At 38.0% G+C, this 25,183-nt stretch overlaps 2 protein-coding genes across 8 annotated transcripts in view; both read left to right on the plus strand.

Annotated features, from left to right (window-relative positions):
• TATDN1 (TatD DNase domain containing 1) overlaps positions 1–25,101 on the plus strand; it is a 30,939-nt gene extending 5,838 nt beyond the window's left edge. Inside the window, exons 1-11 of one of the 3 annotated variants that reach the window (XM_040261845.1) lie at positions 343–426; positions 1,553–1,602; positions 2,800–2,863; positions 3,968–4,111; positions 4,213–4,255; positions 12,414–12,499; positions 12,580–12,620; positions 17,661–17,737; positions 21,092–21,162; positions 22,185–22,311; positions 24,919–25,091. In XM_040261845.1, coding sequence (XP_040117779.1) covers positions 2,803–2,863; positions 3,968–4,111; positions 4,213–4,255; positions 12,414–12,499; positions 12,580–12,620; positions 17,661–17,737; positions 21,092–21,162; positions 22,185–22,311; positions 24,919–25,021 — 753 coding nt within the window. In that variant the 5' untranslated portion in view covers positions 343–426; positions 1,553–1,602; positions 2,800–2,802 and the 3' untranslated portion in view covers positions 25,022–25,091. Of the gene's footprint in view, positions 1–342; positions 427–1,552; positions 1,603–2,799; positions 2,940–3,967; positions 4,112–4,212; positions 4,256–12,413; positions 12,500–12,579; positions 12,621–17,660; positions 17,738–21,091; positions 21,163–22,184; positions 22,312–24,918 lie in introns of those variants that run through there. The other 2 variants (XM_040261846.1, XM_040261844.1) reach the window with 2 other exon arrangements.
• Positions 87–25,098, plus strand: LOC120878927 (mitochondrial import inner membrane translocase subunit Tim8 A-like). Of its 5 annotated transcripts, none has more exons than XM_040261851.1 (11): positions 87–426; positions 1,553–1,602; positions 2,800–2,939; positions 3,968–4,111; positions 4,213–4,255; positions 12,414–12,499; positions 12,580–12,620; positions 17,661–17,737; positions 21,092–21,162; positions 22,185–22,311; positions 24,919–25,091. In XM_040261851.1, the coding sequence occupies exon 1, from the start codon at positions 98–100 to the stop codon at positions 395–397; it is 300 nt and encodes a 99-aa protein (XP_040117785.1). In that variant the 5' UTR covers positions 87–97; the 3' UTR covers positions 398–426; positions 1,553–1,602; positions 2,800–2,939; positions 3,968–4,111; positions 4,213–4,255; positions 12,414–12,499; positions 12,580–12,620; positions 17,661–17,737; positions 21,092–21,162; positions 22,185–22,311; positions 24,919–25,091. The 5 variants fall into 5 exon arrangements, with proteins under 5 accessions (XP_040117785.1, XP_040117783.1, XP_040117784.1 ...); XM_040261849.1 differs by having other exon boundaries at positions 2,800–2,863; XM_040261850.1 differs by having other exon boundaries at positions 2,800–2,863; positions 17,661–17,733.
• Positions 25,102–25,183: the final 82 nt, after the last annotated feature.

Raw genomic sequence — 25,183 nt, forward strand, 5'->3', positions numbered from 1 at the left:
ATAATAGGCAAGCCATAGTGCTTCCGGTTCCGCCGCGGAGGCACGTGAAGGTCGGTGAGTTGCCGCGGTTTGTCTCCGGCCGCGGGGCGGCGCTGGGATGGATCCCTCCTCCTCGTCGTCATCCTCCGCGTTGGGTATGGGCTCAGTTGACCCGCGGCTGCGGCATTTCATCGAGGTGGAGACCCAGAAGCAGCGCTTCCAGCAGCTGGTGCACCAGATGACGGAACTTTGCTGGGAGAAGTGCGTAGACAAGCCTGGACCAAAGTTGGACAACCGGGCTGAGGCCTGTCTCGTGAACTGCGTTGAGCGCTTCATTGATACAAGCCGGTTCATCGTGAAACGACTGGAGCAGACGCAGAAATCCAAGGCAGGCTTCTCGGAAAGCCTTTCTGACTGACCTCAGCATTACCTCTTTGGAAAATAAAGGTAGTTCAAGAAATGAAGAGCAGTTGAGGGGATGGTTGAAGAAGGCTGTAGGGGAATTGGCTCCCACCTTCGTCACTGTTGGGACATCCTGTCCTCTCAGAATGAACAAAGACCAGTGTTCGTTGTGGGCGGGGATTTGAGGGTTAGATGTATTTGGGGTTGTTTTTTTAATGCTAATCTTGTGAAAACAACTGATAGATGAGTGGAAAACTACTAGATGAATATTATTTTATGTGGGACGATGCTTTTCTCGTAGTCCCATTAACTGCTTCTTATAATTTTAATAGTGGAATTGCTCTATAATTTGACAGTGGGACCACATAGGTAACAATCTGTTAATTTGTTTTTTGTGTGGGTTCATTTCAGATTTCTGGGGATACCAGTGTACATCTTTGTGTCTCAGGGCAGCAGTCTGGGGGAAGAGTAATTTGGTACTTAACTGTAGGCATCCTTATCTAGTGTTTGACTATGGGTGATGGCAAAAATGTGTGGTATGTTCATACAGTACATTCCAACTTTCTGGATTATCTCCTTCCCTTATACTGTGATTCACTTAAATATCTATATAAAGTAGGGTCTCAAGCTAGGACAGGTTGCCTGAGAGTCTAGAGGCCTTTAGTTAAAGGAAGCTAGCCAGTGAACATAATTTTCATACTAAACTGCCACAAGGAAGAAGTTAACTTACCGTGAATATCAGGGTCCAAAAAAATTTATAAAGATGTGCCTAAATGAGAAAATTAAGATTTGGGCCAGTCAGAAACTAACAGCAGTATCAGGTAGAGGTGCATGCCTACTATAAATCAGTATAGTTTCCATTTACTGCTTTTTTTCATCATTGAAATAAAAGCTTCTAAATGAAAAGCAAACCATAAACCCAAACAGACTTTTCGCCCTTTTGGTCAACAAAACAAGTACAGTTCACCTATTTTGCCTTATATGGGTTTCTTTTTTTTTTTTTTAAGGTATTACTAGGTCTTATTATATGATAAGCACTTATCAAATAGTATTGATTTGACTTTGACTTAGTAACTGTGATTTCTATGTATTCTTTCAATATAGGATAATTAAATTATAGGTAAGTGAGATCTTATTTACCAGATTTTAATGTGGGCCTCATCTCTTGCAGATGACTTACAAGACGTAATAGAGAGAGCTGTTCAGATTGGTGTTAAAAAGGTAACATTTCATTTTTGTTATTATTTAAAAAAAAAAAACACCTAAATTTTGGTTAAAAATGCTGCAGATGAGAAAGAGCCAATGCTACACTTAGCATTTTGTCGTGTATTGTCATATTAGCAAGTTAATGAAATAAAATATCAAAATATTATGTTCTCATCAGTTTAAGTGACACACACCTTGTGGGTGGTTCTTCGATGCGATCAGAAATGTAGTAAATGGCCAAGTCTTCTTGAAGAATTTTTTTTAAAACCCATCTGAATTACCAGGTTTCTTAAGAGGCAACTATTAGTAGATTTTATAACATAATTTAGCTTTGGTTAGAAGTAAGCAGTCATCAAAAAGATATATCTCTAATCAACGTGTTTAGCTTTTATACTGTGTACAACATTTCAAGCAACTGAGAGAACACTTTAATTTTTATGGTAATAATTGAATAATCAGGAGAATTCCTACTACTTTTAGAGAGTTCGAAGCTAATGAATTTTAGCTCAATGTCAAATTGTTTGAATAGATATTTCTCTTTAACTGGTATTTTTTAAAGGAGCAAGCTAGCCCACACATGAGCACAGGGAATAAGATTTAAGTTCCATAAGGCTTCCTGGTAGCTCAGTGGTGAAGAATCCACCTTCCAATGCAGAAGACAAAAGTCGATCCCTGATCTGGGAAATCCCACATGGCCGTGAAGCAGCTAAACCGCTGGTTGAGCATGTGCTTTAGAGCTGGGAGCTGCAACTACTGAGCCCACACACCTTAGAGCCCATGCTCTGCAACAAGACAGTCCCCCACAATGAGAAACTCCCAGCACCAAAACTGGAGAGTAGCCCCCGCTCACCACAACTAGAAAAAAGCCCGCACAGCTATGAAGACCCAGCCCAGTCAAAAATAAAAATAATGAGCCTGCACAGCTATGAAGACCCAGCCCAGCCAAAATTAAAAATAATAAACTATATATACACACACACACATATATATATAAAGATTTAAGTTCCCTAGTATGATATCAGGGCACTTGGTAGCTACTGCTTGTAAGTTAAATAAACCTCAGTTTTAAAAAGTGACCAGGTGAGTTCTGCAGGTTGGTGTGTGACAGTCGAAGAGAGAGAAGCATTTTGGAAAAAAAAAGCAGGAAAGCATGTTTGGGAAACTTGTTGACACTCTGTTAAAGTGGACTTATTTTATTCCTTTCTGTTTCAGTTTATGATTATAGGTGGAAATCTACAAGACAGTAAAGATGCACTGCATTTGGCACAAACAAATGGTATCCTCATATTACTTTTACCTCCCACAATGTGAATTAAGTTATTTTGAAGAAGTCTTTCTGAGAACTGCCTCAGGTACAGATACAGCAGATCATGACTGTAACAGCAGGAAGATAGACTGATTTCAGTGGGACATGATTAAGATGAAAAAATTCAAAGTGCCCATTGTCATATCAGATGAGCCCTCTTGTATATAATAAGGATTATTTTAAGATTTCAGTCAATGAGAATTAAGTTCACTAGGCATAGAATTTAACCTCAGATATTCCTGATACAGAATTTTTGTGTGTATACTGTAATATGTTTAGGATATGAGTTGCTTTTTATTTGCTCTTTAACTTAAGCTACAAAAGATCACTTATTAAAATATTTATCATGTAGATCAGAGATACTGTGCAAGGCCCCAGGAATGCAAATAATAATATAGTATATAACCCTTCATATGCTCACCTTATAGACTAAATAAATACAGGCATATGAACATAAAGTTTCAGAGTTGATTCCTACAAGAACCCTAGTTACATAAAACACCCTCCTTTATCTGATGTTTATTTACTTAAACTTTTTGTGGTTTTTGCTGGGGAGGGGCCAGGAGCATACTTCATGTGCTTGACACTAAAGAATTAGGCATTCCATGTTATTTTTTAAAATACTGATTTATTCATTAAAAGCTGTTATTTATTGAAATCTTTGAAAATGCATACTTCAGGATTCACTGACACTTTAGTGATTAAAGTCTTAAAAACATCTTCCCAGAGGCTTTTGATGTGTATAAGAATATTACCTTCCATACTTCCTTCCATACATAATATTACTTCCATATTACCTTCCTTACTTGTTATCCAAAACAGATAGGCTTTTAAAAGTTCTCAGTTCTTCCACTCCTCTGCATGTTAAAGCAGTTTTCATATTCATGTCCAAAAATGGCATTAGTATTCCAGAAATTCTTATGTGATTAATCTCGTGCATTTCTGATAGTTTGACTACTTTATGGGTATTGTTAAAAATGGACCAATTGAAATTATGTGATATTCTTTTTTCATACTAAATATAAATATGGAAAAAATACTTTGAAAATAATCCTAAGCATTATTTTGTGCTAGATATGTTTTTCAGCACCGTTGGGTGTCATCCTACAAGATGTGGTGAATTCGAAGAGAATGGCCCTGATCAGTACCTGATGGAGTTGCTGAATCTTGCTGAAAGCAACAAGGGGAAAGTTGTAGCAGTAGGGGAATGTGGACTTGGTCAGTGTCAACTCACCCCGTTCGCATGACTCAGTCTGAAAATAGCTGATTTGTTCTTTACAAATCATGAGTAATTCTTGATTCTTTTTTATCTTTTAAAGATTTTGACCGACTACAGTTTTGTTCCAAAGATACTCAGCTCAAGTAAGGAAATTTATTGTCTTTAGAAATTTTTGTAAAAACTTAAGGGTGGTTTTTAAACAGTTTTTATCAGTTCAGAATGTAGTTAGGTTAAGCTTCAGAGTTTTTTTTTTTTTTTTTTTTCCTTTGTATATGAGAAGTTAAGTGAAACAGATTCCATGCACACTTGTATAGAGTTTGTGAGGGGTGGAAGAATGTGGTTCCCTATTGGTTTAACTATCTAATTTATTAGAAACAGGGATGATTTTTACATGCTAGACTTTTGATTTTTGTTTGTTTGATAATAAGTGCATTCATACATGAACCATTCCAGTGAAATAAATTCAGTTGTGGGGCATATGACTTAAGAGTAAAAGATATTTTTTAAAAAGAGTATAGGGTCAATTACCAAAGCTACGAAAGCATATTTCACTCTTGTTGGGCTTTGGATATTGTGATTGGAAGTTGAGAATCCTTTTGTAGGAGCCATCTTGAAAGTGGTGTCTTCTGAGAAAACGCCAAGCTCACAAGCTTCAGAGACCTCCTATAATGCCATTGCCTATACCTGTTAGTTGGAGTTCCTGTCGCCAGACTGTTGGGTTGTGTTGAAGGCCGAAAAGAAAAATTGTGTCATGGGCTTAATTTAGGACCTAGGCATTTTGTTGAGTTTCAGGTACAGTGTATTAATTATCAGATGGTAAAACAGAATGAGCTTCTGGAGGAGGCTAATTTAAGTATTCATCTATTCAGCAAATATTTATGGAGTAGTATGTGCCAGAACCTGCTGGGAACTCATAGTATACAGAACTATAAATAAGGTGTAATATCTGCTCCTTGAGCATATAAGAATAAACAGCCCTTCATCCTGCTTAGATTCTCAAATAAGACAGAGGAGTCTGGATCAAATTCTCTCTTAAGATGCTGTCTAGCTTGCTCATAATATTTAATAACCATTTTTGTCATGTGATCTTGGGTTAAGCCAGTGCTTGATGGCCTGAAGGGGCTTTGTAAATTGTGCCTGCCAGAAGTGTGCTTCCTCCTGCCCTCCCCTGCCTACACGTGGCAGCCCCAGTGTGTCTGGTCCATGTGAAGTGTCTGCAGTGAGGAGCAGACTGACAGTGAGTCTGTCGTACCCTAGACTCAGGCGTCCAGAATTCCTGAAGGACCGTAACCGCGTGACACGATGGGGTAATGTTCCATGGACCCTTCCTTTCAGGCTTCACGGTAATAGAGCCTTTCAGAGCTGTTTAGTTGGTAGCATGTTATTTGCTGTGTTTTTTCAGGGACATTGACTGATTACTGGTAGGATTACTAAATCTCTGTACCTCTCCTGAATACCATGTAGGTCAGTTCACTTAACCGTTCACATATTCACACTTAAATAGAGGAACAGTTGTCTATAATAGTTTCTTAGGTTAAGCCTGCAGGTCATAATACCTCCACTTTCATGGCTGTTTTTGGTCAAGATGAGCCTCAGAAAGTGAATAGATCGTGTGATATGATCATCGAGGGCAGTGTCAGAGTCCCCCAAGATTTCTTACCCATGACTTTATCCAGATGACACAAACTGATTCCGACATGCAACCGAAGTGCTTTAAACCTGATTTTTGTGTGTGTTACATGAAAACACTGATAGTATCAGCTCTGTGGATACTTCACCATCATCTTAAGATCAGAACTTAAAAACAGTGTGTGTATAGCAGTGCATAGTTCATGGGCTTCTGTGGTGGGTCAGTGGTAAAGAACCCGCCTGCCAATGCAGGAGACTCAGGTTTGAGATCTTCCCTGTGTTGGGAAGATCCCCTGGAGAAGGAAATGGCAACCCTCTCCAGTATTCTTGTCTGGGAAATCCCATGGACAGAGGAGCCTGACAGGCTACAGTCCATGGGGTCAAAAAGAGTCAGACATGAGTTAGCGACTAAACAACAACATATAGTTTATGCTTCAGCACACATGCCAGTTGTCCAGGTGTTGTCCTGTAAGAGAGAGTTGAATTCCATTGGTTAAGTAAATGATTATCAAGTGTCCCCTCAGTCTGATACAAAGAATAAATATGGCAAAAGCCATCACAATATTGTAAAGTAATTATCCTCCAATTAAAATAAATAAAAATTTTAAAAAAGACTTGGTTCTTATGCCTCTACAGACAATAGAGGATGTAAATAATTAAATTGGTTGGAAAAGCTATCAGAAAGTATGTGAACAGCAGAGGGAAGGACTCACTTTCTGGGGCAGTCAGATGGCTTTGCTAAAGTGACAGGATATGACCGAGGCCTCTTCCAGAGCAGGTTAAGCTAAGGACAAACTAAAGTACCATAGAAATTTTAAATAGATGGGCAGTTCAGTTTGAGATTTCATTTTCTTATAAAACATCAAATGACAGTTAAAAAAAAAAATGACACCCTTGTCGTAGAAACAGATACCTCTGTTATCTACCTTTGCTTCCTCTTTTCCCATAAGTTGTACCTACAGCATCACTCTGATTCTCTGCCACATAGCACTCTGTTCTTGTTTCAACGTTTCTTACACTGTAATAAGTGGGTTTGTGTTAACCCCTTCCACTCCCACACCACATTAGCGTCTGAGTTCTTCAAAGGTACAGACCAAGTCTTCCTCACGTTCTAGCTCCTATGCCACCTAGCACAGTACTCTGAGCACGATGTAAATGTGCACAGAATTTTTAATAATGAGGGAAGCATCTTTTTGATTCCTATAGAGCATCATGGATAAAAAGTTTATAATTCAGCTTTTACTGTTGAGTCTGTTGGAAGAATTTAGACTTTGGTCTGTGCTTACATATGCTAGTTGTCCATCTGACACAATTACTAGTGTGCAGTTTGTCATTGTTTTGCTTTTTAAAGTAAAAGTGTACAGTCAGGAAAACGATGTATGAGAAGAGACAAACAAAATAAAATGGATTAGGAAGGAGGCAATACCAAAAAAAAAAAAAAAAAGTGCTACTATGCAGTAGACAAAATATCTGAAAAAAAAACAAACAAAAAAAGGCAATAGATAACATAGTATTAAAAATAAGACCTTTTGAATCAACAGATCTTTGTTTGAATCATATCTGCCTTTTGGTGTTTTCCTTTGTAAATTTCAATTTCCTCATCTTTAAAACGGGGATACTGTGCCTACCTTTCTTAACACTTAGTATGTAAAGTCCCTTGTGCTGTGCCCGACAAAGAGTCAGTACTGAATAAGTGTTAGAAATATTGCCATCCTAAAAGAAGACACTGGCTATAGTTTTTGTTTGGGGCTTTTGAAAATTTTTTTTTAAAGAGGAGAAAAGAAAAGCAAGTAGATAAGGAAAAGGCCTGATTTAGATATGGAAAGATTAGCCTTTAAGCATACCCTGCATTTTCGGTTGCTTTGCCTGGTGCTACCCTCCTTTCTTTGTTGCAGGTTAAGAGTTATGTTCATTTGAGTGGGAGGAATTTGCTTTGGGCATTTTTCTTGGGATTTTAGAATGTTGATACTGTGCAGTGGTATTTAATCAGACATCAGACAGAATTTCAAAATAATCATTTGGGGCTTTAAGGAATGTAAGGGCTGATGGCATGGAGTGTCTCACTCTCCCATTTGGCTGAGGCAGGATTAACACTAGATTAAGGTGTACTGCTGGAATGCTTGGGTCTTTGGATTTACATCAAGCGAAATTACAGGCATTCCTCGGAGATACCAGGGGTTCAGTTCCAGGCCATCACAACAAAGCAAGTCACGGGGATGTTTTAGTTTCCCAGTGCATATAAAAGTTAGGTTTACGCTGTACTGTCGTCTGTCAAGTATGTGATAGGATTATGTCTTAAAAAACAATATACAGACTTTAAAAATGCTTCATTGCTGAAAAATGCTAACCATCATCTGAGGCTTCAGCCAGTCTTTTTGCTGGTAGAAGGTCTTGCCTCAGCGTTGATGGTTGTTAACTGATCAGGGTGTTAGCTGCAGCAATTTCTTAAAATAAGACGACAATGAAGTTTGCTGCATTGATTGACTCTTCCTGTCACGAATTGTTTCTCTGTAGCATGCAGTGCTGTGTGGTAGCATTTTACCCACAGTAAAACCTTTCAAAATAGGAGTCAGTTCTCTCAAACTCTGCCACTGCTTTATCAAACTAAGTTTATGTCATGTCATTTCAACAGTCTTCACAGCATCTTAACCAGGAATAGATTTCATCTCAAGAAACAACTTTCTTTGCTCATCCATAAGAAGCAACTTCTCATCCATTAAAGTTTTATCATAAGATTATGCAATTCAGTCACATCTTTAGGCCCTGCTTCTAATTCTGGTTCTCTTGCTGTTTTCATAACATCTGTAGTTACTTCCTCCACTTAAATTTTAAACCCCTCAAGGCCATCTATGAGGGCTGAAATCAACTTCTTCCAAACTCCTGTTAATGTTGAGATTTTGACCTTTTCCCACGAATCATGAATGTTCTTAATGGCATCTAGAATGGTGAATCCTTTCCAGGTTTTCAGTTTATTATGGCCAGATCCATCAGAGGAATGGATGGCAGCTATAACTTTACAAAATGTTTTTCTTAACTAATAAGACTAGAAAGTAAAAATTACTCCTTGATCCATGGGCTGCAGAATGGTTGTTGTGTTAGCAGCACAACATGAGAACAACATGAATCTCTTTGTACATCCCCATCAGTGCTCTGGGGTGAACGGGTGTATCGTCAGTGAGAGCATAGGCAGAGTAGATTTTTAACATAATTCTTTTTTTCTCCTTTCTCTTCCCACCCCCCCGCCCACACACTGTTTTGGCCGCATCATGTGGCATGAGGAACTACCCTGACCAGGGATCAATCCCATGCACCCTGCAGTGGAATCAAAGAGTCTTAACCACTGGCCCACCAGGGAGGTCCTAGCATAATTCTTAAGGGTCCTAGGATTTTGGGGTTGGTAAATGAATATTGGCTTCAACTTAGAAGTCACTAGTTGCATTAGCCCCTGACAGGAGTGTGAGTGTATCCTTTGAAGCCAGGCATTGACTTCTCTCTAGCTATGAAAGGCCTTGATGGTATCTTTTTTTCAACGTAAAGCTGTTTCATCTGCATTGAAAATCTGTTGTTGAGTATAATGACCTTCATTAATTATCTTCACTAGATTTCTGGATACCTTGCTGCAGCTTCTACATGAGCACTTGCTATTTCACTTTGCACTTTAAAAAAAATTTTTATTTTTAATTGGAGGATGATTCCTTCACAATATTATGGTGGTTTCTGCCATGCATCAACATGAATCAGCCATAGATATACATATGTCCCCTCCCTCTTAAACCGCCTTTAAACCAAACTTCTTGGTTGTCTTATTTTAGAATTGCTGCAGCCACCCCAAACTTCATCTTGTACTTTCATGTTACAGAGATGGCTTCTTTTCTTAAACCTCACAAACTACCCTCTGCTGGCCTCAGACTTTCCTACTGCAGCTCCCTTACCTCTCTCAGCCTGCATAGAACTGAAGTTAATTTGGATCTTGCTCTGATCAGGCTTTAGCTAAGGGAATGTTATGGCTGGTTTGATCTAATATCTAGACCACTAAAACTTCTCCATGTCAGCAGTAAGGCTGTGTTGCTTTCTTATCATTTGTGTATTCAGGGGAATAGCACTTTTGTTTCCTATAGGAACTTTAACTTGGCATTTACAACTTGGCTAACTGGCTCAAGAGGCCTGGCTTTTGGTCTGTCTTGGCTTTAAAAGTGCCTCCCTTGCTAATCTTAAATATTTCTAGCTTTTGGTTTAAAGTGTGAGACCTGAAACGCTTCCTTTTATTTGAACACTGAGAGGCCATTCGTTGGATTATTAGTTGGCCTAATTTCAATGTTGTTGTGTCTCAGGGAACAGAGAGGCTCAAGCAGAGGGAGAGAGATGAGGGGACACACACACTGTTGATCAGCTTTGCTGTCTGGTATGAGCAAGGTTTGTGGCACCCCAAAACTACAATTATAGTGAGATCAAAGGTCACTGATCACAGATCCAATCATGAAAGTACGGTAATACAATACAGTACAGATATGATCATGAAAAAGTTTGAAATATTACAGGAATTACCACAATGTGAGACAGAGACACAAAGTGAGCAAATGCTATTGGAAGAATGGCGCCAATAGACATGTTTCATGTGGAGTTGCCACAAACCTTCAATTTGTAAAAAAACAGTATCCGAGAAACTCAATAAAACAAGGTATGTTTATAATAATTACTGGTACTCTGAAGTTGAAGTTTGCAAGCTCTTGTTGACCCTAAAATCAAAGAAGCAGTACTACAACCAGAAGCAAATTAAAACTTTGCTAAAAAGAGCAAATCTAACTCAAGTAAACATTAATTCCCATTTCTGAATTTTTAAAAACCCTAAATAAAAGAAGCAGAGAAGTCTCTTAATAGATGCCACTTCCTGCCCTTTAGCTTCTGTTATTTCATTACCACTGTGGGTTGTTTTTCCTTTAAAGCCAATAGTCATATGATGTTAAGTACCAATTATCCTCAATTTGTATTATTAGGAATGATGTTTTACCTCTTAGTTTTCTTATATAATACCTAGTTATTAGCTTGAGCACATTGACCTTTCTTTCCTCAAAGTATATAAAATATCTGTAAGCACATGTTTGGGCATCTGTTATTTTCATAAATTGTACTTTTGCCTCCTCTGGGATAGGAAGGCTTATTTCCAAGCTGATCATTAGATTCTGTAAATCTGTGTCTTGGTTGTGTGGCTGTGTATAACCAGAAGCCAGATACAGAGTAAAGTTTACATAATGACTGGAGAACACTTCACTGCTGACATTTGAATTACTTTAGAGGATATGGAAGTAATGACTAGTAGTAATTATTAAAATATTTTTTTCTTCCAAGTGTTTGTTTATATTTCCTACACTGTGAAGTTTGAGCACTATGCTAATTAACTGAAAGTATTTTTACTTATTCTAGTCCAGCAGAATCTGAAACAAAAAACAAAAAAATGATGGATAATACACAAACCACTAACTTTAGGATGACTGTTTCTTTGAGAAGTACATTTCTATTTCTGATTTTAAAACTGAAGACTGTCAAGAGTTTTACAAAGGAGGTGCTCTAGGAAAATAGGTGTCTGGCATTTCCAGGAGATGGGATATAGGAAAACCCAGCAAAGGAGATTTAAGTTAAATAGAAAAATTGTTCTTCCAAACACCTTAATAAAAGCTAAACCCTTGTCTGTAACTCCTGGTTTAGCTTAAATTGCACGACCATTAATGAAACCAAGAGAGAACACCACTGAAATGAAAGGGGACCTGAACTTCTAGCCTGTCATGCCTGCGATACTGTCATTATATGCTGGGAACAGGAAGAGGCTTCTTGAAAGCCTCCTGTGTTGTTGTGATCTTAGACAAGGCCTTATACCCGCTCTGACATCAGCTCTTTCCTATTCTAGGGTTACTTTGAGGATTAGATGAGATAATGGTATGAGGTGCTTGAAAAACTTTTTTCTAAAGTCCTCTAAAATGTTCAGGACTGCCACTTTGTCATGTAGTTTTCATTTTTCTGGAAAAGAGTGTTTCAGTTTTTGTGCTCATTTGTTTAATAAATCCTCTGCGTTGTTTTTTCAGGGACTCCTCCTTTTTTGCTCAGTGGCAGTAACTTCTTGTATAGCAGCACATGAAAACCACTGAGTGTAATGCCTGGCTTCTCCCTGGAATGAACTGATTCCCACTGGAGGTGATCAGCCAGCTTTAGGGACAAGGGGCTGGCTGTGTCTCTTCTGCCACCAACACCTGCTTTGGGGAAGGGATCCATGGGTATTAGGAGGGTGTCCACTTCATTTGTTGGGATTTAGTCAGAAAGCTAGTAAAAAGTAATTATTTGGGAAAACAGTCCCCATCACTATACTTAAACCGTATATAGCTCTTTACTTCCAGCAATGAGATGGTAAAGAACTACCTAATTACCTGGCAGTTATAATGGAAAAACTAACAGACATTTCTGAAAATAATTTTGTAATCCCAGAAAATCAAGTAACCCTTTAGGGAGTCTTTATAAAAGCCTTTGGGTAGGTCTGATGTATTTTAAATGCCTGAATTCACTATTTCTGTTTTATAATTTCTAGAGAATAAAAGTCCTTTAACTTAAAAATTATTTGACAATTATCTTTCTCATGCTAAAATAAAATTCTTAGGAAAAAAAACCTTTTTTTGCATTATGCAGGTATTTTGAAAAACAGTTTGAACTGTCAGAACAAACGAAATTACCCATGTTTCTTCATTGTCGGAACTCACATGCTGAATTTTTGGGTGAGCTAAAGCTAATATCATATAAGAATTTGCAGAAATCACGCTATTTGCTAAAAGTAGTTTCTGTTTTAAATTCACAGACATAATGAGAAGAAATAGAGATCGGTGTGTAGGTGGAGTGGTAAGTATAGAAATTACTTTTAATAAATGATTCACAAAAGCACCTTGGTTATTAAGGTTGGCCACTATAAAGTAATTTAGATGTCAGCAATAAAGTTACTAAGGTTCTGCTCTCTCTTAAATTAATTGAGGGCATATAAATGTACTGTTGAATCTATGGACCAGATAAGGTATAAATATAAACCATACTGTTTTAGTTGCATTTACTTTGTTCAGAGTCCAAGAATGAGTACAGAATTCTGTTCAGAAGAAAATCCCATGAATTCAGTTCTACACCTTGTAATAGTCTGCATGATCTTTTTCTTGGCTTTTTCCCTCAGCCATTCTTCAGTGTTTTTCCATTTAAATTTTGAGCAAAATATAAATTTAATAATATTTTAAAATATTTTAGCACTGTTTTCAGCTTTGCATTAATTTCTTGTAACTGTATTTGTTAGTTATTGTCACTCTGATTAGACACATTCTCATTTCTGTAGTTTGCGTCTGTGAGCTGTGGTCATTCAGTTCCATAAATATTATCTTACACTTAGCTCGGATACCCATAGCAGTGATTTTTTTTTTTTTGAATCATAGACTCCTTTGAAAATTGCCTCAGAAAAATGCTCACGTGTACAATTTTCACATAGAATTTTAGGGGAGACTCATAGATCTCTAGCAAAGCTGTTATCCAGGTGTATGAAATCCCATAGTTATACTGTGCCAGAGAAGGAGGTGGAGCTGGCAAGGAGCGCATACTGTATGCCCACATTGCATTGCTTTGATAGTTTTGTGTATATTTTCTCAAGATTTTAGCCTCTGCTTCCTAGTTCATACTACTAGTGATATGCACGTTTTCTGCACTGCTCTGGTGTTATCATCCTGCACATTTTCATCGGTCCTTTCAGTCAGTCAGTTCAGTCACTCAGTCGTGTCCAGGACTGCAGCACGCCAGGCATCCCTGTCCATCACCAACTCCCAGAGCTTGCTCAGATTCATGTCCATTGAGTTGGTGATGCCATCCAGCCATCTCATCCTCTGTTGTTCCCTTCTCCTGCTTTCAATCTTTTCCAGTATCAGGGTCTTTTCCAGTGAATCAGTTCTTCGCATCAGGTGGCGCATATTCAGGACTGATTTCCTTTAGGATTGACTAGTTTGATCTCCTTGCAGTCCAAGGGATTCTCAAGAGTGTTCTCCAACACCACGGTTCAGTGCTCAGTTTTCTTTATGATCCAAATTTCACATCCATACACAACTATTGGAAAAACGATAGCTTTGACTAGTTGGACATTTGTCGACAAAGTAATGTGTCTGTTTTTGAATATGCTGTCTATGTTCGTCATAGCTTTTCTTCCAAGGAGCAGGCGTCTTTTAATTTCATGGCTGCAGTCACCATCTGCAGTGATTTTGGAGCCCAAAAAAATAAAGTCTGTCATTTTTTCCATTGTTTCCCCATCTATTTGCCATGAAGTGATGGGACCAGATGCTGTGATCTTAGTTTTTTGAAAGTTGAGTTTTAAACCAGCTTTTTCACTCTCTGCTTTCACTTTCATCAAGAGGCTCTTTAGTTCTTCACTTTCTGCCATAAGGATGGTGTCATCTGCATATCTGAGATTATTGATATTTCTCCCGGCAATCTTGATTCCAGTTGTGCTACATCCAGCCCGGCATTTTGCATGATGTATTCTGCATATAAGTTAAATAAGCAGGGTGACAGTATACAGCCTTGACGTACTCCTTTCCCAATTTGGAACCAGTCTGTTGTTCTATATACAGTTCTAACTGTTGCTTCTTGACCTGCATACAGATTTCTCAGGGGGCAGGTAAGGTGGTCTGGTATTCCCATCTCTTTAAGAATTTTCCACAGTCTGTCATGATCCACAAAGTCAAAGGCTTTGGCGTAGTCAATAAAGCACATGTTTTCTGGAACTCTTGCTTTTTCTGTGATTCAGCAGATATTGGCAATTTGATCTCTGCTTCCTCTGCCTTTTCTCAAACCAGCTTGAACACCTGGAAATTCTTGGTTTATGTTCTGCTGAAGCCTGGCTTGGAGAATTTCGAGCATTACTTTGCTAGCGTGTGAGATGAGTGCAATCATGAGGTAGTTTGACCATTCTTTGGCATTGCCTTTCTTCAGGATTGGAATGAAAACTGACCATTTCCAGTCCTGTGGCCACCGCTTTTTCCAAATTTGCTGGCATATTGAGTGCAGTACTTTCACAGCATCATCTTTTAGGATTTGAAATACCTCAGCTGCAATTCCATCACCTCCACTAGCTCTGTTCATAGTGATGCTTCCTAAGGCCCACTTGACTTTGGACTGTAGGATGTCTGGCTCTAGGTGAGTGATCACACTGTTGTGGTTATCTGGGTCATTAAGATCTTTTCTCTCTAGTTCTTCTGTGTATTCTTGCCACCTCTTCTTAATATCTTCTGCTTCTGTTAGATCCATACTGCTTTTTGTCCTTTATTGTGCCCATTTTTGCATAAAATGTTCCCCTGGTATCTGATTTTCTTGAAGAGATCTCTCGTCTTTGCCATTCTATTGTTTTCCTCTGTTTCTTTGCACTGATCCTGTAGGAAGGCTTTATCGTCTCTCCTTGCTATTATTTGGAACTCTGCATTCAGATGGATATATCTTTCCTTTTCTTCTTTGCCTTTTGCCTTCTCTTCTTAGCTATTTGTAAGGCCTCCTCAGCTATTTGTAAGACTTCTATTTTGCCTTTTTGCATTCCTTTTTCTTGGAGATGGTCTTGATCACTGTCTCCTGTACAGTGTCACAAACCTCCATCCATAGTTCTTCAGGCACTCTGTCAGATTGAATCCCTTGAATCTATTTGTGACTTCCACTGTATAATCATAAGGGATTTGATTTAGGTCATAACTGAATGGTCTAGTGGTTTTCCCTACTTTCTTCAGTTTAAGTCTGAATTTGGCAATAAGGAGTTCATGATCTGAGTCATAGTCAGCTCCTGGTCTTGTTTTTGCTGACTGTATAGAGCTTTTCCATCTTTGGCTGCAAAGAATATAATCAGTCTGATTTTGGTGTTGACCATCTGGTGATGTCCATGTGTAGAGTCGTCTCTTGTGTTGTTGGAAAAGGGTGTCTGCTATGACCCATGCTTTCTCTTGGCAAAACTCTGTTAGCTTTTGCCCTGCTTCATTTTGTACTCTGAGGCCAAACTTGCTTGTTATTCCAGGTATCTCTTCAGTTCCTACTTTTGCATTCCAGTCCCCTGTAATGAAAAGGATATCTTTTTTTGATGTTAGTTCTAGAAGGTCTTGTAGGTCTTCATGGAACCATTTAACTTCAGCTTCTTCAGCGTTAGTGGTTGGAGCATAGACTTGGATTACTATGGTATTGAATGGTTTGCCTTGGAAACGAATAGAGATCATTCTTTCATTTTTGAGAGTGCATCCAAGTGCAGCGTTTCAGACTCTTTTGTTGACTGTGAGGGCTACTCCATTTCCTCTAAGGGATTCTTGCCCACAGTAGTAGATATAATGGGTCATTAGTTCACTGATTCCTAAAATGTCGATGTTCACTCTTGCCATCTCCTGTACTTTATACAGATGCCATCATCATCTGTACTTTACTGATGCTATAATTTGTCCTTTAGAAGCTGTCCTTGGAGATTGAGGCTTTCATTAATGCCCTTAAGATTGTCACTTAACAACCTTCAGGCTCTACCTCAGACCATTTTATTTATAAATTGAATTTATTTGGATGATTTTATAATATAGTTGGATACCCAGGTGGTACAGTGGTAAAGAATCTGCCTGCAATGCAGGAGACATGGATTTGATCCTGGGTCAGGAAGATCCCCTGGAGAAGGAAATGGCAACCCACTCTGGTATTCTTTCCTGGGAAATCCCATGGACAGAGGAGCCTGGTAGACTACAGTCCGTGGGGTCATAAAAGAGTCAGACACAACTTAGTGACTAAACAGCAACAATAATACAGTTGACCTTTGAACAGTGTGGTGGTGGTCAGGGGCACTGACCCTGTGTGCATCGGATATCCATGTATAACTTACAGTCAGGCCTGTGTATGCGCATTGCCCTCATGGTTCTGCATATGCAGATTAAACCAACAAAGGATCATGTAGTACTGTAGTATTTGCCATTGGAAAAAACCAGATGTAATTGGACCTTCTCAGTTCAGGCCTGTGTTGTTAAAGGGTCAGCTGCAGTTAAAAAAAATTAACGGCAACAACAAATCCAACTTGTTTGACCTTTATTTTAAAAATTTCCAAATAAAGAACTAATTTTGTACAATGGTTTATGAGGGTTGTATCTCAAATTATCTTGGTGCTATCAGAGGCTCTGTTTGTTTCTAGTCAGCTCGAAATGCTGAGAGATAGAACCAACCCTTTTGAACAGCTGTGTTAAGTTTTCTTTATTTTTGAGAAACACATTATCCACAGTATGTTCAGACTCTAGATTCTGTATTAACATGACATCACTTGTTTAGAGTTTAAAGGAGTCATTTCATATATTGTTTTGATTACACAAATAACAAATATATCAAAAGTGTGAAAATTTTTGCTTTAACCCCTTTATTTTTGAAGGAGAAAAAGACCATCTTAATCCATTTTGCTTGCTGAGCTGATATAGACTATGTAACAATTTACAATTTAATGATGTTCTTACAATCTCTTTATAGATCTTAAAGTTTGTCTCTTAATTCTCTTAGGGAAAAAAGTATCCTCTAACAGAAAAGTGAACATCTAAAATTTTAGACAGTTGTGTATATGTCCCCTGTTCCTTATGCCTTGCCTAGAATGTGGCTCCCTCTTCCAGTCCCCTTCCTAGAGGTACAGAGACCTCAGCACAGCCACAGACAAATTTTAGGCAACCGTCTCCTCCTTTCCTCATCTCATTGGAGATGACAGGTTATAATTGTGCGGTTTGATTTGAAAATAAAAACTGTAGTGGCCACCTTTGAAATCTCATGTTCTAAATATCCATATTGCATTTATATTTTTATTTAGAAAGCCTTATTAAGGTTATTTAGAATTTTAAAGAAAAAGTATTATAATAAATTTGTGCCTCATGTCCTTAGGTGCATTCATTTGACGGTACCAAGGAAGCAGCAGCTGCTTTGATGGACTTGGGTCTCTATATAGGGTTTAATGGTTGGTAGGTCCTTAAGTGCTTTTATTTTTTTTTAACTTTTATATTAAGCAGATTCCTTAAATTGTGTTATAGTGAAATGCTGATAAAGATTTAAATTTATTAAAATTTGTGTGTTGAATTGATCTTGGTCTGTGCATTTTAGTAATAAATGTAAGAAATTAAATAGTGTGTTACTATTCTAAATTAAAGCTCAAAAATTATAAACTGCTGCCCTGTGTTCCAGTGATGGAAGACAATTTTCTGCTGAGGTCAGCAGCTAGCTTTCTCTAGCAATGCAGTTTATTTTCAGATCATTTTATCCCTTTAAAACATGTATCTGTTCCCAGCATTGCATATACATATACATAAGTGATATCCATCTATGAGGGAAAGGTCACACTATGACACTCGTCTTCCGTCTCTGTAGGCCAAGAAACGGAGGCACAGAGAAGTTAGGATACAGGTGTAAAGTCACTCAGTGTGAGAACTTTATGCGCTTCCTCACTTGGTGACCTTCCTGCTTTTATACACACTTAAACCTCAGGCACCCAGTCCAGTCCACTAGCATGCTGGGTCCCTGGGCTCAATTTCTTCCAAATGAGTTTTTTAATTTGGTGAGTTTTTACCAGTGTCTTTTCTCAGGATATCAGTGTAGCTCAGTAAACAAATTGTGAAATAGTAAGACTTCCTTCCCCTCTTCAGTTTTAGTTCATTATTTTTTATTATTTTTTACTAAATTCCATTTTTGAGAATAGAAACATGAAATTATTTGCTCTAGAATTAAGACCTAAGTAAATGTCCTAGATGCTTTTATATTTTAATCGATGATTTAATTAATTTTATAGTACATTACAGGTGGCTCAGTAGTAAAGAATCCTGCTGCTAAGCAGGAGATAAGGGTTTGATCCCTGGGTCAGAAAGATGCCCTTGAGAAGGGAGTGGCAACCCATTCCAGTATTCTTGCCAGAAAAATCCCATGCACAGAGGAGCCTGGCAGCCTACAGTCCATGGTGTCGCAGGGTCAGACACAACAGCAGCAGCAGCACCCTTAAATGAAATTGTGGGTCAACATGCCCAGTTCTGGCCTGTCCCACAAGGAGCTTCCAGGAACAATCTCCATTCAGAGAGCTGGCAGTAAAATAGTCCTATTTACACAAGAGCAGAGGAAACCCAGCATGGGCAACCCAGGCTTCCTTAAACATAACCAGGGGACCATCAGATAAATGAGGTGAACCAGCAGAAAGAAAGAGACCTAAACAGAAAAATTAACATTAGAGGAAACTATTTAGGGAAAGGCACTTTAAAAGAGATCCTATAAAGATTTGAGATGTTGCATCTATAAAATATGAACAGAATGCTACAAGAAAAATATAAAAGTAAGAGCTTCTTAAAGATTAAAAAAACTTTAATTTTTGAAAAAGATTAAAAATTAATAGCACCACTGGAGGAAGCCAGGGAATCAACACACTTTAAAGATTTTATTTACCTCTACCACTGAGTACCTAGTAGACAGAAATTTTCTCTTTATACAGGTATTCTAGCTAATAAATGACAGGCTGATGGAAGTACAGTATCATCATTTTGCAACTCCTTATGAACTAATCAGTCTAGGCATTGGGCATCCACATCTGACTTAAAGGACAACTAGATATTATGTGCTTCTGGACAGAAGATCATACATACTACCGCCTATGAAAATCTTGCAAAAAAATAAAATAAAATTCAACTTGAATCCGATCCAGATTCTGGATTGCACTTCAGAGCTCCCTGAAGAAATGCAGAAGACGCAGGACCCTGCTAAAAGACAAGGCACAGATGAAATCAGGACGGGGAGATTTTCAGGGCAAATAACTGGACATCTTCAACATATTTTATGGGGATAAAAGAGATGCAGGAGAACTTAATAGGTTAAATTTAGAACACTGATGACCAACTGTAATATTTGTCCCTCATTTGAACCCTAGGTCAAACAAAAGGAGTAGGTATGACAATTTGAATACTAGATTTTCTTAGACATAATAGTATTGTTTTTTAAAAAGTCCTTATACTTAGAGATGTGTTAAAATGTTGAATCCATACATTTGGACTTTCTTTATTAGACAGTAGGGATAAGTGGATGCACAAGATCAATACAGGCGGAGGGTTCTATATATTCTAGTTGTGTATCTATTTGAAACTCCAGTTATAACAGTTCTTGAAATAAAAAGTGCAACATGCAGTATTTGTCATCATCACATTATATAGCAAACCATCCCAAAACTCACTGGCATATTATGTTAAACTTTAACACTCATGGGTCTGAATCAGGTGAGGTTTAATTGATAATGTGAGCTCTCTGCCACAGGGTACATGTTGGGTTCAGATCCTCACCCTATTTTCATTCTGGACGCCTAGGCACCCGGGTAACAGCTACTTAGTGCATGCTAATCTCAGAAGATCCTGAGTGCCACTGTAAATCACAAAAGTGCATTCCAAGCCTCTGGCCGTATCATCCCATTGGTCAAAGCAAGTCTTGAGGTCATGGCCAGATTTAGGTTCCTTCTTCCTACTAAGAAATCATGGCAAAGGTCCAGATACATAATTCTGTCAGAGAGAGAATTGGGACCAATAATCCAGTCTGTCTCAGAGTCAGAAAATGAAAATTAACCCCCCAGAAAAAGAGGTATGAAAGAAGCAGGGCCTAGGAGACCAATTCAGGAGTCCTAAACTTGACTAAAGAAAGCCCCAGAGGGAAGAGAGAAAATGAAAGAGGAAACGTTGTTTTTCCATATTTTCCCTGAGTTAGGCATGGGGGAAAACCTCAATCAGAAGGTTTCAACTGCCTAAATGGATGAAAAAGTTTCATGCCTAAACACATTATCAAGTTTCAGAATGTCTAGAGTAATGGAAGATCGTACAAGTTTCCAGATTTGGGAGGGTGAGGAATGAGGGGTGCAGTGCAAAATCTTTAAAAGATTAACATAGACAGTTACAGAAAGTTATTGGATGATCAACTGATAAACAAAAAATTTCACCCCTCCCCTGCCACCCCCCCCCCCCAAAAAAAGTTCATCCCCTGAAGCCAGATCTGCTTGGAACAGATCTTAATCTGGATTCTGTAAGGACAGGATGTGCAAACACTTTTCTAAAGTATACTTCCACTGTAGCCAAACAAAGTTTTCCTTCAGGATTTTGGGTTAGTTTTGTAATCTGTTTTAGACAAATTTATAGTCTTGAGTGAACTCCGGGAGTTGGTGATGAACAGGGAGGCCTGGTGTGCTGCAATTCATGGGGTCGTAAAGAGTCGGACACGACTGAGTGACTGAACTAACTGATAGTATGAAAAAGTTATTATTCATTAAATACACTTTTATATATGAGTAACTTTTCTTTTTAAAGCTCACTGAAAACTGAAGCTAATTTAGAAGTTCTAAAGTCAATACCTAGTGAAAAATTAATGATTGAGACTGGTAAGTTTGCTTTTAGAACTTAATTTTCATATTAAACCATACCCCCAAGAGTTAGAGAAAAGTAATAACAAATATTTTATTTTGAAAAGCATGCTCAAACCTCAACAATTGTCAGAAAGTCTTTGGGGAGCTGTAATGGAAAAATATTCATGCAAGCGATTTTTTCAATTTAGAAGCTTGACTAAGCCTAAGCATTTAAAAATGAAATGTAAGATTATGTGGTAACTAAGGTATTTTATTAAACAAGAATGAGTTCAAAAACTATTTGAGTTTTTTTTATACAATAGCTTAACTGTACAGTACTTTTAAAGTAATGCAAACATTTAAATCAAATTGGGTTTAAGAATTTTAGAAATTAATCTGTTGCCTCAAAATACAAAGTTCAGAGCTAAAAATTCTGTCTATAGCCTGAACTCGAGGCTATTCTTATACACCTGGAGTTTTTAAATAAAGTCAAGACAGTCATTCTGAAGAAATCAGGTATATTTCCTTAGGGAAGTTATGAAAATTATTAATGGCTGTAAAATGTGTATTTTAATTCTTTATTAGAGAGTTAGGTAAGTAAATAATCCCAGTATTCAAAGCACAGTTGGGGACTTCCCTGGCAGTCCAGTGGTTAAGACTCCATGCTTCCAATGCAGGGGGCATGGGTTTGATCCCTGGTCAGGGAACTAAGATCCTGCATGCCACATTGTGCAGCCAAAAAAAAAAAAGCCACTGTTTTACATTCAGTGGAGGCAAAAAGTTTTAAGTTAAACGTTTTCATGTTACTACTGTATTTTGTTTTAGCTTTAGATTATTTTTTAAAAGCATATTGTTAGTGGGGGAAAAGAGGAATAAAGGTTTTAAAAGAATTTGTACAGTTCAAGATTTTATCTTATACTTTTCTTAAAGCTGTTTTCTGTTGCCTTTTACCATTTAAGCTGAATCATGGCCTATATAATAGTTTGATAAGATTCACTAAAAAACATATAATTTAAAAAGGTAAATATCTTTGAGAATCTTTCTTTGCTTACCTTTAGATGCACCTTGGTGTGGAGTCAAAAGTACACATGCTGGATCAAAATATATAAAAACTTCATTTCCTACCAAAAAGAAGTGGGAAAACGGGCACTGTTTGAAAGACAGAAATGAACCCTGCCACATAATGTAAGTATCTTGTTTTCATGGCCTTCAGAATATTAAAGTCAATCACCAATACTGTTTACAAAATGAATTCAAGGGACAGAATTAAAGTTGGGTGAAATCCAAATGAAGTTATCAAAGACCATTTTAATGCAGTGACTTGGAGGAATTTGTATCAGCTTTTTTTTTTTCTTTAATACCCTCTCAACCCAAAGTGGTTTTATTATAGCAGGAAGAACTTTAAGTGATTCTGGTTATTTGTCATTTTGTAGGGAAGGGGAAAGCTCTTAAAGCTGTCCATAGATAGAATCACCTTACCTGGCTTAAGTTCAGTTATCTTGCAGGTTTCCTGCTGATGGTTATACAGTCTTAGCAGGAAATCCAAATGATTTCACAGCTTGAATAAACCTAAGAAATAACACTGTTCTTTAAGCCTCTGAAAGTGAACGTTGTTCAGTCGCATCTGACTCTTTGCGACCCCATGGACTCTAGCCTATCAGGCTCCTCCGTCCATGGGATTTTCCAGGCAAAAGTGCTGGAGTGGGGTGCCATTTCCTTCTCCAGGGATCTTCCCGACCCAGGAATCAAACCCGGGCCTCCCACATTGCAGGCAGACGCTTTACCGTCTGAGCCACCAGGGAAGCCGTGAACAAAAGGATAAATCATAGAAAGGATTTCCTTTTTCCAACTGAAAAAAAAAGTACAGAACTTTATAGAATTTTATTTCCTTGGGAAAATAAACATTTGCAAACTGAAAAATTTTAGACTACATTTCAGAAATAAACTTGCCTCTGGTCTAATGCTAAATACTAATTACTAATAAAGCATCTATTAAGAGTTTTATGTTTTAATTATTTGAATAGAGTCCCCCCCCACACACACAACTTTAGATCGTAAATTCCATGAAATACATTCCGGAGCTCTTGTCAAGTATCAGGGGAGATACAGGTTACTGAGCCCACATGAAAGAATGAAGACCGTTCCCACCCTTACCTGACCAGATAAGTAGGTACACTGTGCCAGGCACTTTGGGTAAGGCATTAAACAAGTCTGACAGAGATCCTCGTGGAGCAAACAAGCAGACAGTAAGTATAATCGAAGACAGCAGTGCTGTTATAGGGGTAGGAACACACACAGGACAGAGCAGCTGCCTGCCCTGTGGGGAAATAGAGCGCTTAACTCAAGTGGGATTTCACCTGTTTACTAAGCTGGACTGCGAGTTAGGCCAGACCGAGATAAACACACACCTTGAGCAAAGGCAGGCTGGGAAGAGCTGGGAACTGTGACCGCAGTGTGCCAGAAAGTAGGATGCTCAGTAAGTGATAGGGAGGATAGGCCAGAGAGTGTGGCCCGTGTGCCACCATCTGTGGTTTAGGTTTTACCAGGACCCAGAGGATTTTAAGCAGGAAAGCTATTGAACTGGTATCAATCAATCCGTGTGGAGAAAAGACTGGAAGGGAGACTGGTGGCAGGAATCATACTGATTTCTCAGTATTATGTATTAGTTTCCAATTTGAAGTAGTTAATAGAAGAAAACTCTGTAATTTGTTAAGAAAACTGGGCCTTTAGTGTCAGTTTAAATGTTAATAGGTTTGCTTTCAGCATACTTTGTCAGATAAAAATTTCATAGTCACTTCATTTCGTATATGTTAAACAAAGCACTTGTCACTATTATAGAACTTAAAAGTTCCAGTTAATCTCTAATCTCTGTCTCTGATCCCTCTAGGTGTTCATATTTTAAAAACCCATAAAGGGAAACAAAAAGCTTAAGACAAAAGAATATTTAAATGTTTAATTCAACCGAATTTTCTAATTCATGCATAAGAAATATTCTGTCTACATACAATACTGCTAGAAAACACTACTGATAATTACCATCGTTCTAGGCAAAGAAAGTGAAAGACTGGCACCTTTCTGTTGCAAGGCAAAACCTACAGGAAGAGAAAGCGCCTCTCCCCCCACCCCCCCACCCCCCGTAACCACACACTTCCAAGTAACATGTTCTTAACTTCCTCTGCTGTCACTGTGCTGGTGATGATGGGGCAGTTCGTTGCTGCCCTTGACAACTAGTTCTCTAAGCAATGGCTTTCAAACTCTGACTGCTGTCCCCACAATACCACACTGTGTGACTTGGTACATATTTGCATATATAAATATAACCTGAACAAAAATGGAACACTATTTCCCTTACTAAATGCAAATGTACTTTTAATTTTTTAAAAGTTCATCATGACCCAGTTCAGTTCAGTTCAGTCGCTCAGTCGTGTCCGACTCATCATGACCCACTAATGTGTAATGAGCCCCAGTTTAAAAGGACTTTTCATTTCCACTGGTTAGTTCCACAACTGTGGGACACATAATATGGGCTGGCTTTATAATTTACTTGAACCTGGTTCCTGGCTCTAGTTACATGCAAGACTGTCCCAGAAATTTATCTCTAATTGCTTTGTTTTAAATATCCTAGCAGGTAAACTTTTCTGTGAATACTGCTGAAAACTTTTATACTGTTGTTAGGCTTTTTATGCTAAAGATGCTAAAACAGTATCTTTTCATTTATGTGGAAAAAGATAAATATCTTGAAAACAGAGTATGTACTTAGAAGTTTAACCATCTATTTTTGTTTTGTTTTAGTCAAATACTGGAGATAATGTCAGCAGTAAGAGATGAAGATCCACTGGAACTAGCCAATACACTATATAACAACACTATTAAAATATTTTTTCCTGATATGTAATTGATATGTGTCTCCCATTTTCCCACCATGTATATAAAATTTCATGATTCAATAAAGGAATTCGCTGGAAGTTGTCTAAAGAGGTATCATATCACTGCATACCACCCATGAAGTCAGATCAGAATTTTTAAAAATCACTTAATGTTTTGGTTTAAAATAGTG

This window comes from Oryx dammah, unplaced genomic scaffold (genome assembly GCF_014754425.2).
Source record: "Oryx dammah isolate SB20612 unplaced genomic scaffold, SCBI_Odam_1.1 HiC_scaffold_19, whole genome shotgun sequence".
In the NCBI taxonomy this organism is placed as follows: Eukaryota; Metazoa; Chordata; class Mammalia; order Artiodactyla; family Bovidae; genus Oryx; species Oryx dammah.